Source organism: Lathamus discolor, chromosome 1, assembly GCF_037157495.1.
Source record: "Lathamus discolor isolate bLatDis1 chromosome 1, bLatDis1.hap1, whole genome shotgun sequence".
NCBI lineage: Eukaryota > Metazoa > Chordata > Aves > Psittaciformes > Psittacidae > Lathamus > Lathamus discolor.
The window spans coordinates 113,470,865-113,483,320 of record NC_088884.1 but is presented as its reverse complement, the minus strand read 5'-3'; the positions used below and the strand labels follow the sequence as shown (position 1 = coordinate 113,483,320).

The following is a 12,456-nucleotide window of genomic DNA, read 5'->3' as shown; positions in this document are numbered from 1 at the left end:
ATGAAACAGTGTTTGTTGTTAGTACTGGTAATCCTGGGGTGCAGTCTTCTCCTGCTGTTTATCTGACACAACTTTTTTCTACAGCTCCACTAAATCCATGATCTTGTTAGCTTCCTGGGTAACTGTTGAGCCCAAGTTGAGCTGGCAAGACATCAATGCAACAAACTGAAGCATCTCAAGGGAATCCAAAGTACTGCTTCATTAAAACTTTTGGTTTTTAAAGTATCCTTTCTCAGTGGTTTATCTAAACTGAATGCCCTGTGAGCAGATGCCTCAGCTGTCAGCCACAGAGGCTCTAAGGAACTCAAGTTAGGGCTTACTGTGGCAGACCTTTGCCACCTCTTCATTCTTATGAGATATAAACAGAGATGAGTTAACAATTAATGTTGCTGTGCTCCTTCTTAACCCTTGCCTCCTCTTTCCGAGTAAATATTTTTCCTTTTGGTAATGCTCACAATCCACTTGCTTCAATCCTTTATGCAAACACCTTAAATCTACACCATTAGACTGTGTTATTTGTGAATTAAGTCAGTCACTGGAGCACTTTAGAAATGAATTTCACAATGTTGAAAAAAATGGGAACTTCCAGCAGGTTGGGAACATCTTGGAAGGTGCACACACTGCCTGTCCTGAAATGTAGAAGTGACAGCACCCGTACTCTCTCCATCAGATCTGGAGGAGCAGTGGGTGCCATGTGCTGAAACTAATAGTTGGATACTGTTAAGCCTTCTCATCCAGGTCATTTCTGTCACTGAATGCTAAGAGGAATTACAGAAAAGGAAGATTAATTTACAATGCAAGAATGTTAATTGAAGGCATGATTTTTTTTCTGTAGAAATATGCTTTCTCCCCAAGAATGAAAACATGCACAGAACTAGGCTTTAGAACTATATATTAAGAGCAACTTAAATAATTACTACACTTTATTTGTGCATTCAGCACTGCTGTCCTGCCATTCCCCAGTTTGCTATTGAATAGAGCTGGCAGGATGTGAATTTTGAATGTGAGAAACTTAAGGGCAATACAAAATGAGGACTGCTACTTACACTTTTATGTATCAGTATCTAAAACACCAGCAAGAGTCAGATCTGAACTGATGTACTTCTGAGTCACTTTCTGGACCCCGTAGTTCTTGTTCTTAGTAGGACTGATTTTGCTGCTGCCTTTTTTTTGTCTTTTCAGAAGATGAAAAAGCTAAGCGTGAAGTTTCCTCTTGGACCCTGGAAGGTGATGTTAACACAAATCCCTGGTCTGGTTATCGATACACTGGTAAACTCAGGCCACACTATCCACTGGTAAGTGACAGGTGCCACTGTACTCAATTGCTGCTACGTTCTGTAGCAACTAATGGACCAGTCCTGACTTATTACTTCACATTTTACATGAGAGAGGAAAGCTTCTTAAAGAATCTGAGCCTGATGGCAAGGACATGTATGACTCTGTCCATATTTGTTGTGGTTCATTTTGATTTAACTTCATCTATCTCTTGGTGTATTTAAAATTAGGGAAGTGCCTGTGAGGTAACATCCATCAGTAACAGGCTTAAGCTCGTGCCCTTTGGCTGTATGTTTTGACATGTATTCTGCTGCTAGTTGAGATGGTGTCTCCTAGCTCTTTACTGTTCGCACCAATAATGGAGCAGTCTGTTTTGGAAAAACCCAAATGACTTAATTTAGAATTAAAAAAAGGTTTATTTTATGTAAATGGTTTGAAATAAACTAGTGAATGAGGTGGTGAGCAGCTTTGCTGAAGGAACAGAGGTTATGGTGATCTCCAGCACTGGAATGGTGAAGAGTAACTGAGATAGTAACTTTGAGCTGTGAAAGTTAGGTTTAGAAGACAATCTCAGTCTAGTTGTATTTTTAAATTGGTATAAATTTGTACATGGAATGAGCCCAAGTTTTTACCTAAATAATGGCATTTCATTTGCATTTGTCTTTTCTAATTGGCCTGTGGTAGAAACGCTGCCCCTGTGGCATCCTCTCTATAGTCTTCCCCATCTGTCACAGGCTCTAGAGAACAGATTAACAGAGCCTGAGCCCATGTGTGTTTGTTAGTGTCATTGGAGAAAGGGTGTTTTGGCTCTGTCACTGGCTAAGTAATTGAGTAGTGTTACCGCTTTTTTGTCTTCTGACTGCTGAAGGATTATTGATGCAAATGAAACTATCATAAAAAGTGCTAATGACTAGGGTGATGAGTAGGAATAGCAATTTTGCTAATAGACGCTAATAACCAGAGAGAGAAAGGATGCCTTTGGAACCAGTGTGTTTGCCGTCTGGAAAGTAGCATAATAAACACCATAGTGTAACAGGATAATACGGTATAAAACCAATCTCATTTACTTGACACACAAAAGTTTGATCTTTCCAAAGCTGTGATGTTGGCTATTAGAGGATGTATAATATGAAAGAAGTAAAGAGTAACAGGAGAATCTTTAAGAAAATTTGATGCATTTTGGAGTGTTTGCGTACTTCACAACTTTTTTAGTGTAGTTAGCCATATTTCACTGTATTTAATTTTGCTGGATGAGTCTCTGTTTTTTGTGACTATAATAAGTATTCATGCAACCTAACCAGCTTTGATCATGATCTGTCTAGACGCCAACGAGACCTGTGCCAAGTTATATTCAGAGACCGGATTATGCTGATCACCCGCTAGGTAACTTAAAGCAAATCACAGTTATAGAGTATCATTGTTTGCTTTCTGTTTTTCTTTTAATTGAAGAGCCTTTAAAGCATGAAGGAGACACTGGAGAAGGGAACCTTTTATCTGTTCTTCTCAAAGTAGCTAAGAAAGAAAATACCTGTCTATGAATAGAATAATTTCCTTGTAAGTCTGATTTTTTTCAGGGCTGTGTTATGACTAACTAGACACGATGGTTTTATGCAGTAAGTGAACGGGCATCCTGAGCACATGCAGGCATTACAATGTTGTGGAAGGCTTATGAATTCAAATTAATATGGATAATGATGATAATGCTCTGACTTAGTGGGTTCATTACTTTAGTCTGTAGTGAGAATGTATGTACTTTTATGCCATTGGTAAGCCAAGTAAGTTCCTTGATTGGACATGTGTGGCAATCACTCCTCTGTATAACGTGGTTTATTTATTTCTTTTTCTCCTCCACCTTTTTTCTTTTCAGGAATGTCTGAATCAGAGCAGGCTTTAAAAGGAACCTCTCAAATAAAAATACTCACATCTGAGGATATAGAAGGAATGCGAGTAGTGTGTAGGGTAAGGGGGCTTCGGTTTTCATGGTGAAGTGCCTTTATTCTTCAGAAATTCATAGTGATTTTACCAGTTCATGACAGCACATTTGACCCTACAAACGTTTAAAGCACTTTTCAGCACTAAAAAATAGTTTGGGAAAATAGGTATTTCTTGCTTTTTTTTTTTCGTCCTTGTCACTACCAATTCACAATAAACTGTTTTGCAAGCGGAAATAAAACTTTTATCTGTTTTGTTACTAAGTGAGATAACATGACTGAAATGTTGTTACTGCTAAGAATATATTGTATTGTGCATAAATGAGAACAGAACTTTTCCCTCAGAGTTAGTATTAAGTAAAAACTAAAAGGCAAAACAGAGTCTTATCCCTAACAATTTTTGAAGAATTGCTGTTCAATTGTAATCACTTTCTTGGGCTTAATGTCAAACATTGAAATGTATTCAGGTAGTCCGAGTTAAGATTATGGTATCCTAGGTAATTGTGGTCCAAATTTTAGTCGGAGTATTTTCAGATCTCAGAGGGGTGGCTTAGTAATATAACCTATAAACATCTGAAAGTCTTTGTAGAGCCCAAGTGTACCCAGTTTTTCTAGCATTCTTGATGGTGGTGTAGAAAACTGACAGTTAATTGTCTAGGAAGTGGTCTTGGTCTTATTTTAAACTGGTACTTTTTTTTGCAGCTTGCTAGAGAAGTATTGGATGTTGCTGCCATGATGGTGAAAGCAGGAGTAACTACTGAAGAAATTGATCACGCTGTCCATTTAGTAAGATTATTTTATTGTTCTTCCAGCATTTATAAGTGCTTTCTTTTCTCTCTCTATTTTTGTGTTGGTATTGCATGGTTTTCTTTGTAGTTGCATGAATTACCTTTTTTGAACTGTTTCCCAATTTGGAGTATGGACGTTAGAAATATGAGTAGGTTCAAAATGAGTTAGGAACTCCTGGGTGCTTCCCTGTATCAGCTCCTCCTGTGATTTCCAGCTTCAGGTTCTTTCTGCTTCCTCACCTGTTTTCTTGGTTAACATTATACAATTTTCTTTTTTCTAAACCTTTTTGCTCCAAAGATACCATTATATAAAGAACATCACATGTAGGCCATGAATGTTTTCTCCTCTGCAGTGCTGGGTAAGACGTACAGAGGAGAAAGGTTAATTATTTATGACTGGGAATCAGAAGTGAGGAGGCTCAGAGAGAACTGATGCAAGATGTTTGATGCAGTCACGCAAACTAAAACCCAGTCCAGTGAAACATTTGAAATTAAATATATTCAAGTATTTTCCTCGCTTAACTATTCATAGATACTTAAACTGTGTAATTTTTATTTCTCTTGGCTGTCTTCTCTGTGCGGCATGTCAACTGACAATTGGAGATACTTGTGTGCACTGTGAGGAAGGCAGTGATTATAGATAAGTTTGTTAGAGAGCTTTCTGCTTGCTGATCTTTTTAGAACAGAAATGCAGATAAGCCTTTGCAGCTGTTGAGCCAAGATTATAAAGAACTTACTCTGGTTTGATTGGGCCACAGGTTTTGGCTGAACTGCATTAAACCCTAAACTATTTACTTATACATAATGTGTAATGTGGGCAGCTAGTAGTTTAAATGGTGTTAGTCCTCCTCAGCAGTTTTTGGAAACCTTTGCATGGCAGATGGCTGACAATGACCAATTTCTCCAATTGGTAATTTGCAGTCTTAAAATGATACTTTTTTTTTTTTTAATGAAAAAAGTTAACACAGTATTCCAGAACTGCTCAGTATGTCTCAAGAGTTTGTAGATATATGTATATAGAAGTATGTATAAAATGTATGTATATAGAAGTATGGATAAAATGTATGTATCAGTTTTGCAAACATCCCCAAAAGGTTATCAGAGGGAGTGTAAAAGATGCAGCTTAAGGTCTCATAGGTAGGGGTGAAAGAGTGGTGGTAAATGTTACTTTGTCTAACTTGTGTGTTTTTCAAAGGTACTTAGACCAGGTGCTTAAAAAGTCATTGAAAATGGTTTGGTTTTTTAGCTGGATAAGTATTTTGTGCATTATTTTAGACCTGAATATTTTAGCGTTTGTAGTTGAACATAAAAATGAGTAGAAACAAAAACTCTTTATTGCCTTCCTGGTAAGAAGTGCAAAGGCGTAACAAAAATAGTGTAATGTTAAAAAAATGCTTGAAGAATCTTCTTTTCCAAGGGTCACTGCTTTTTAACTTGTCATTCTTACTGTAAAGCCATTGTGCATCTGTTTGTACAGAACTGACTAATGTAAAGTGTATTTTCTAAATTAGGCTTGTATCGCAAGGAACTGCTATCCTTCCCCTCTGAATTATTATAATTTCCCAAAGTCGTGTTGTACATCAGTGAATGAAGTGATCTGTCATGGAATTCCTGACAGGAGGCCATTGCAAGAGGGAGATATAGTTAATGGTAAGTGCTGTGAAAATTAACCTTCACCATTTCTACCTTTATCCAGTTAAACCATGCAGTAAGATGAGGTTTCACTAGCCAGAGGCTTTTGTTCTCATTTACAAATTAACCTCTGTTCTTCATATATTTAAATCAATGATTTTAATAATAAAAGAATTCAAAAAGTTTGGTTTATTTTAAGAGCTTTATGATACTTCTACCCTGATCTGTGCATTAGTATACTACCTGAGTATTCCAGTTGTGGTCTAGGCTCCAGTTGTTCCAGACTGCATAAATAGTGAATAGAATTTATATTGAATTATTGAACGGGATTAGTTCTGCATGAATTCTTAACTAGATGGCTCTAGATCCTTAAGATTTTGCTACAGACATGATGACTATCATGACTGTAAGGATCCTAATGGTGAGGTGACGTATAGGTCCATATTAAAAACATACACTTTTCTTGAGCATCTCATGACCTGACAGTACCAGCTGCATTTTGTTCATGGTACCCAAGGTACTTACACCTTCTTGGGTGGTAAGGAATACTTAAATTGCTTGACCATTTTCTGTTTCCACATTCATTTTTTCTTTGCTTGTCATTAAAAACTAATGACTTTGGTTTTGTAGAAACATTTGCATTTTTTTTATTGCATTGGTTTGCTTTTCTCTTACGTGTAAATAAATACCCAGTGTATCCTGAGGTTTGGCCTACCTCTAGAAGCAGGTTGGAATTCTTTTAGATTGTCAGATATTGGGTGTGTATTGACATGCAATAGGAGCTATTAAGTCCCTTCAGAACGATCCTCATGATTGCTGCCCATTTCTAGGTCAGGTTGATAGCTCTGAGTTGTAGTGTTCATGTAACCATTTGGCCAAGGCTCCTTTATCTTTTTTTTAATTTCAAAGATGGTGCCTTTGCACAGCTCTATTTTTGCCAATTTTTATGGCATTGCTGGAAGCCTGAGAAGCCTAGCTGGGTTTACTAGGTTAGCTTCATCTATAAGGTGCCTTACCTCTCCACTATTTGCACGCCAAGGCTGTATATAACGCCTTTTATAAGGGGGTTTAGTCATACCATTGTTCACATCCCTGCCTTGACTGTGTTTGCCCAAGCTTTGAGCCTTCTGCTTTCTTTTGATGAAGAACAACTAGCTTACTCTTTTTTGTAGCTGAGTAGGTCTTGTTACAAAATGGTCCACATCTTATGGGTAGAACATCCATTCCCCATTGGCTCAAAAGGCTTCCAAGTCTTGTAGGCTCCTTTTTGTAAGGAAGTGGCTCAAAAGCCACTTTACAGTAAGGAATAAAACTGGGTTCAAAGGAGATAGAAAAAGTACTTCAGAGGGAATGTGCCTAGTGAACAATAGAGGGAAGTGCCCATATTTCTCTTTACTTAAAACTTTCTAGCCTGCTGGAAGCAAAAGGTGGCCATGTCAGAGTCCAAAACAGGTTTTCGTATCACAGGACAATGTCATCTAGAAGGTACTGGCAGGTGATGTTCAGTCTGACACCCTGCTCCAAGCAGGCATCAAAACATTTAATCATACTGTTCCCTGGGAGCAGATTCTAAAACAAAGCTCATATACCTGCAAGTGAGTGAGATGTTCTGGCCAAATCTGGTAATGTCAAGAGAAAGTCTCATAATCACGTGTCCTGTTCAGACAGCCTCTTTGCAGCAAGTATTCTGGACACTGTGCGAAGGAGCTCTGATAGATGGTTCACAGGAAACTTACCTGGACAAGCTACCAGGGTCCTGTTTGTTAGTTACTAGATAATAGTAGTCCCACACAATCCTGCAGTGAGTATAGTGTAACCCTGTATGAGCACGCATCCACAGCAGGCAGGATTGGTTTTCTGCAGTGTTAATTTCATTCTTAAACATTTGCCAGCAGTACAGATTTATTGCTGACACCAATGATTTTTCCCCACATTTTCCTGTCAAGGCTGTACTGGTCTCTCTAAGGGGCTCATATAACATATTCCTAAAGTGTTACTGCCCAGTAGAGTTTCCTTCATGGCTATGTACCAGTGAGGGCTAGTGGTTTTGGTACAGCTATTAGACTTACCAGGCTACTGACAAAAGCCTGATAAATACAGAAATACCCACTCTAGCACAGGAAGTCAACTTGATATGCAAATCTAGAATATTTTGCTTGTGTTTGCTATATCTGATGACTAATTTTTCACTTGTCTGCTATAAAAGACAGGGTACTAAAATAGTTGTCGGCTATGTCTAAATTGGTAAGCCTGTTCCCATGTGTTGTAAAAGGACTATTTGCATCAAGCATCTTGTATGGATGTTCTTAATCAAAAAAAGCACATCTTTCTTTTTTTGTAATGAGTTAAACTAAAAAAGCTTTTTTTTCCTCATTGAAATTACTTACGCTGCTATTTTTCAAGACTGAGTTATATCGCTTTTGGTTTACAACCAACTTTATACACAAAGCTAACAAGAGTTTTGCTGCAGCATAATTTTCAACTCTTACTATATGTTCTTCTAAACCTTGGTTGTTTAAGCATGCCCTTCTCATTCTTCCTGTTTGCCTGATACTAAATGCGTAAATTCTTTCTATTGAAAGAAGAAAAGAAAAAGTTCTAAGTAATTTAGTGTATTTTTCTTAGTCAAGAATATTACTGGAAAAGTTGCTGTGTATTCAGTGTTGAACAAATGTTACCTTTTCGGCTGGAAGCAGTGGGTTTTAGCATTACAGTTTTTGCAAAGGTGTAACTCCTCTAAACATGCATAGAAGTTTTTTCACAAATCAAGAGACGAAGTGAGAAATACAGTGCTAATATTACAGTATTTCTGGTATTCCTTGCAGTGGATATTACTGTCTATCGTAATGGCTACCATGGAGATCTGAACGAGACATTTTATGTTGGAGAAGTCGATGAGGGTGCAAGGAGGCTTGTCCAAACAACTTACGAGTGCCTAATGCAGGCCATTGATGCAGGTAAACCCTTTGGCTAGGGCCTGGAGCGTTTTGGTTTCAGTTCTCAACCATGAATGCTCCTGTTTGCTACTATGGGGAGTGACTTTTGTTGTAGGACACAGAAGTGTTAGTGTGTGTCACCAGTAAATGATGTATAATACAGTGATTCTTCAAATGGCACATTTCTGTGGGTGGTGTTGCAACTTTTACTTGTAATGTGGGTTGACAAGGAAAATGTAATTGATGTTCAGCTGATCCACATATGATGATACTTAAATGGAAACAGCCTTTTTAGACTGTTAGATGAATAAGACATCCTCGAACCAAGTTGTTTAGAGAACACGAAGAACAAAGTGTGTTTGGAAAATCAAAGTATGGCTTCCTACTTTGATAATCTGAACAATGTTGCACAATGAGCCAATAAGGCAAAAAACCTCTCTGAATATTTAAACATATCTGTCCCTTCCAAACCTGATGGTTATTTCATAAAGCTAGTTATGAGCTTTTCATTTCCAACTTTATGCAAGAGAAGACAGCTGTCCTTCAGTACCCGCAGAACTTCAGTTGTTGCTTAGATATGTCAGGGCAGCTTCACTGAGACATACCATGAGATAGAAAGGTAGCTAGAGAATGTCATGTTCAGCTTCATTCACAAAGGAATATACTATGTTCTCTTACACAAATGGAGAAAAGAAACCAGAAGTCTCCCAAGTGCCTGGAAATATTTGTATTATCTGTATTTCTTTATTTTTTTATACCCTCAGGTTTTTAAAATCCCCAGTAAAATTTACTCACTTCAAGGCCTTTGAAGACTGAAGTTTAAGGTGCTAGGTCTGAAGTCTTTAAAGTTTAAACTTTAATCAAAAGTAAATTAAAAAACCCAAAAACTGTAGTAGCTTACTTTGGTTAATAATTTGGAGATGGCTAGCCAAGCTGAGAAGACAAATCCGTGTGAATGATGCCTTGAGTATCCATTGTGTGATCAAGAAAGTACTGCAGAGCTGAGCTGTGAAGAACATAAATTACCTGTTTATGTGGGATTACTGTTCTAAAATAGCCACTTTGTTTCTCAGAGCTAAATCAGAGTAATGTTTATCTTTACTCCTGTACTTTATTCTTATAGCAAATGCTACATGTGTTATCTTTGATATCCTGATGTATAAACTAGGACAGAAATCCACCTTCGTGTTAATTATAATAACAGTTAAATTCTCGGTGTAACTTCACCAGCTTTCTAGATGCTGTAACAGGTTCGAATGGGTGTTAGACATTCCCTGTTAGTAGGAATTCTGGCAGCAAGTGTCCTGCCTGTTAAAAAGGGTTGCCTCTCCCCTGTTTAAATCCTCTTAATTTCTTGGCACTGTACCAGCAGAACTATCACTAGGAAAGTTTTGAGAGAGAAGCAGAGGGCTCCTTGCTGCATTGAGATGAGTTGCTTGATATTGTGAGGCCTGAAGACGATGGTGCTTCACAACTAGTAGCATCAAAACAACAGATTGACTTTTCCTGTCTTTCTCACTATGTTGTTTTATTTTAATTATTTTGGGAAAAGCATGCACATTCCAGTAATCTAAATTTCTTTATTTTCTGTAAATTCAGCTTACAGATTTGAGTTGTAGTTGTTTAAGTGAGCAGAGAATTTTACTAAGTGGCTTTGTTCTTACAGAGTTTTAGCTGTGTATGTGAGCTCTGCTTAAGATGCTCCATGTAACCACACTACATCTGGCTCCTGAAGGAGCAGCATGTATTCAGGGAGCTGTAAATGATCTTGAAATAGCATTTATGTTCTTTAGTGGCTCAAGGTTGCTTTTGGTATGCATCCTCATGGGCTGATGGAGGAGGCATTGTTACTTTTATGGCATTATTACTCCCTTGTCCAAGTGCTCAAAGTGATTTCTTTCACACAGTTTTCATTCGTTTCAAACTCTTTTAACTTTTAAGGCTTCCTAAAAGTTAGCCCTGCACATGAACATTATTTGCTGCAATGTTGCCCCTGAAAATCTTGTAGAGTAGAGATACCCATTTTGTTTTTTCCCCTTCTTGGTCCTTCAGGTATAATCATTTTTCCTCTTGATCTGTGTACACTTTTCACATAGTAGTAGAGAGATAAGTGTGTATTGAAGTAGAGTTCATGCATTCATTGAACAAAGCACTGCAACTGTTAGTATGAGAAGTTACTAAGTACTTTCATAGAATCATAGAACAGTTTGGGTTGGAAGGGGCTTTCAAAGGTCATCTAGCCCAAACCGCCTGCAATGAGCAGGGATTTTGAAAGCCTTTCATTGTCTTTAGTTTCAAACTTCAATGTCCTTTTAATATATGAGCACTTATATCGACAAAAGGAAAAAAGTAGTGTTCTTGTGAAGGAGTTTTCTTATTCTCTCATTTTCTCGTTTACATGAGACGCTTTCCTCCCTCTCCCGCGTTACTGCACTCACTTTTGTACTTGGTGGATTAAGTGATGATAGGAAGTTGCATCCTAGAACAGATGGCCACACAAGCCATAAGCACTACGGAGATATTGGCCTGCGTGGTGTTTAGTTAGTTAAGTTGAAAGCAAGCTCTGTAAATTTGCATCTGTCTCTCTTTTAATTTTGCAGTGAAACCTGGTGTTCGGTACAGAGAACTAGGAAACATTATTCAGAAACATGCTCAGGCAAATGGATTTTCAGTGGTTCGGAGCTACTGTGGGCATGGAATCCATAAACTTTTCCATACGGCCCCTAACGTGCCACATTATGCCAGTGAGTATTCATTCCCTTTGAGCTGTCCTGTAGACAAGAAGTGGTTTGCATTGAATGCCTCCAATTTACTATTTTCTCTTATTCTAACAAAGTAGCATGCTACCATGGTGAACTTATTAGATATTTGGACAGTTTGTGCCTACACTAACGGATAGTGTTAGCTCTCATCTGTACTGGGTAAGCGCTCAATGGTTTTGCCTGAGTTCTCGGCTAATCCCTTAAACATCCTTGTCTGACATGAACGGGCAAGTGTTTCTATCCTTAGAAGGCCTAAGCAAAATCTTAATGCCATTTCCAGATGTAAGTAAAAGGCTTTCTGAAAGGGGCTGAAGCCTTTCTTCAGTCAAACTACACTCACAGAGATGTGCTCTGCATCAGTTCATGTGCCTTCACATAAACGTTTTTGGTGTATATCACATTGGAAATTTCTAGTGTTACTGTCCGGGATGCCTTGGAATTCTCTGCCTTTTTGTGTTTGCTAAAGACATACAGTATTTTCACTCTGACGCTGCTATGACCGCATTATGCAGAGTAACAAGGGGGCAGCATGTCTTTCATAAATGGCATCACAGGATTACTTAACCACGATCATATTTGGACAATTTATTTGAGTTAATGGTTCAGTGGAAGCAAATTAAAAAGTTCCAAACCTTCTTTGACTGTCTTAAGTGCTTCTTACTTGTATTGATTTTTTTAATGATGATTTTCATCGTGGAAGTCTGCAGAAATTCCTGTACTGCAGTTGTTCAGTGTTTTCATAGAACTGGAGTTGAACTCCAGTTATTGGAGAGAAAGACAGCAATTCATTTCAAACTCCTTGAGTAAATACTGTGGTGTGGGAGGAGGGGGAGAAGGAAAATACTTTGGGAGACCTTAATGTAGGATTAAAAATGGACAAGTGAGCGGGTCATCTCTGAAGAGCTTTTCTGACTTCACAGTATTCCTGCTGTATTATTCTAGGACAAGGATTCATTCATTAACTAAGGTGGGATCGCTTTTTCTAACTTGAATATTTATTTTTTTTTGCAGAAAATAAGGCCGTTGGAGTCATGAAGCCAGGCCATGTATTTACAATTGAGCCAATGATCTGTGAAGGTGAGCCAATTTAGCAGTGAATTGGTTACTGTTATTTACCATTCAGTAGTGATGG

At 38.0% G+C, this 12,456-nt stretch overlaps 1 protein-coding gene across 2 annotated transcripts in view; it reads left to right on the top strand.

Annotated features, from left to right (window-relative positions):
• The window catches only part of METAP1 (methionyl aminopeptidase 1), a 28,977-nt gene that overhangs the window by 11,201 nt on the left and 5,320 nt on the right, over nucleotides 1-12,456 (top strand). For both annotated transcript variants that reach the window (XM_065691505.1, XM_065691496.1), the window contains exons 3-10: nucleotides 1,183-1,295; nucleotides 2,598-2,658; nucleotides 3,143-3,234; nucleotides 3,909-3,992; nucleotides 5,506-5,644; nucleotides 8,452-8,583; nucleotides 11,163-11,306; nucleotides 12,336-12,401. In XM_065691505.1, the coding sequence (XP_065547577.1) occupies nucleotides 1,183-1,295; nucleotides 2,598-2,658; nucleotides 3,143-3,234; nucleotides 3,909-3,992; nucleotides 5,506-5,644; nucleotides 8,452-8,583; nucleotides 11,163-11,306; nucleotides 12,336-12,401 (831 nt within the window). The remainder of the gene's footprint in view (nucleotides 1-1,182; nucleotides 1,296-2,597; nucleotides 2,659-3,142; nucleotides 3,235-3,908; nucleotides 3,993-5,505; nucleotides 5,645-8,451; nucleotides 8,584-11,162; nucleotides 11,307-12,335; nucleotides 12,402-12,456) is intronic.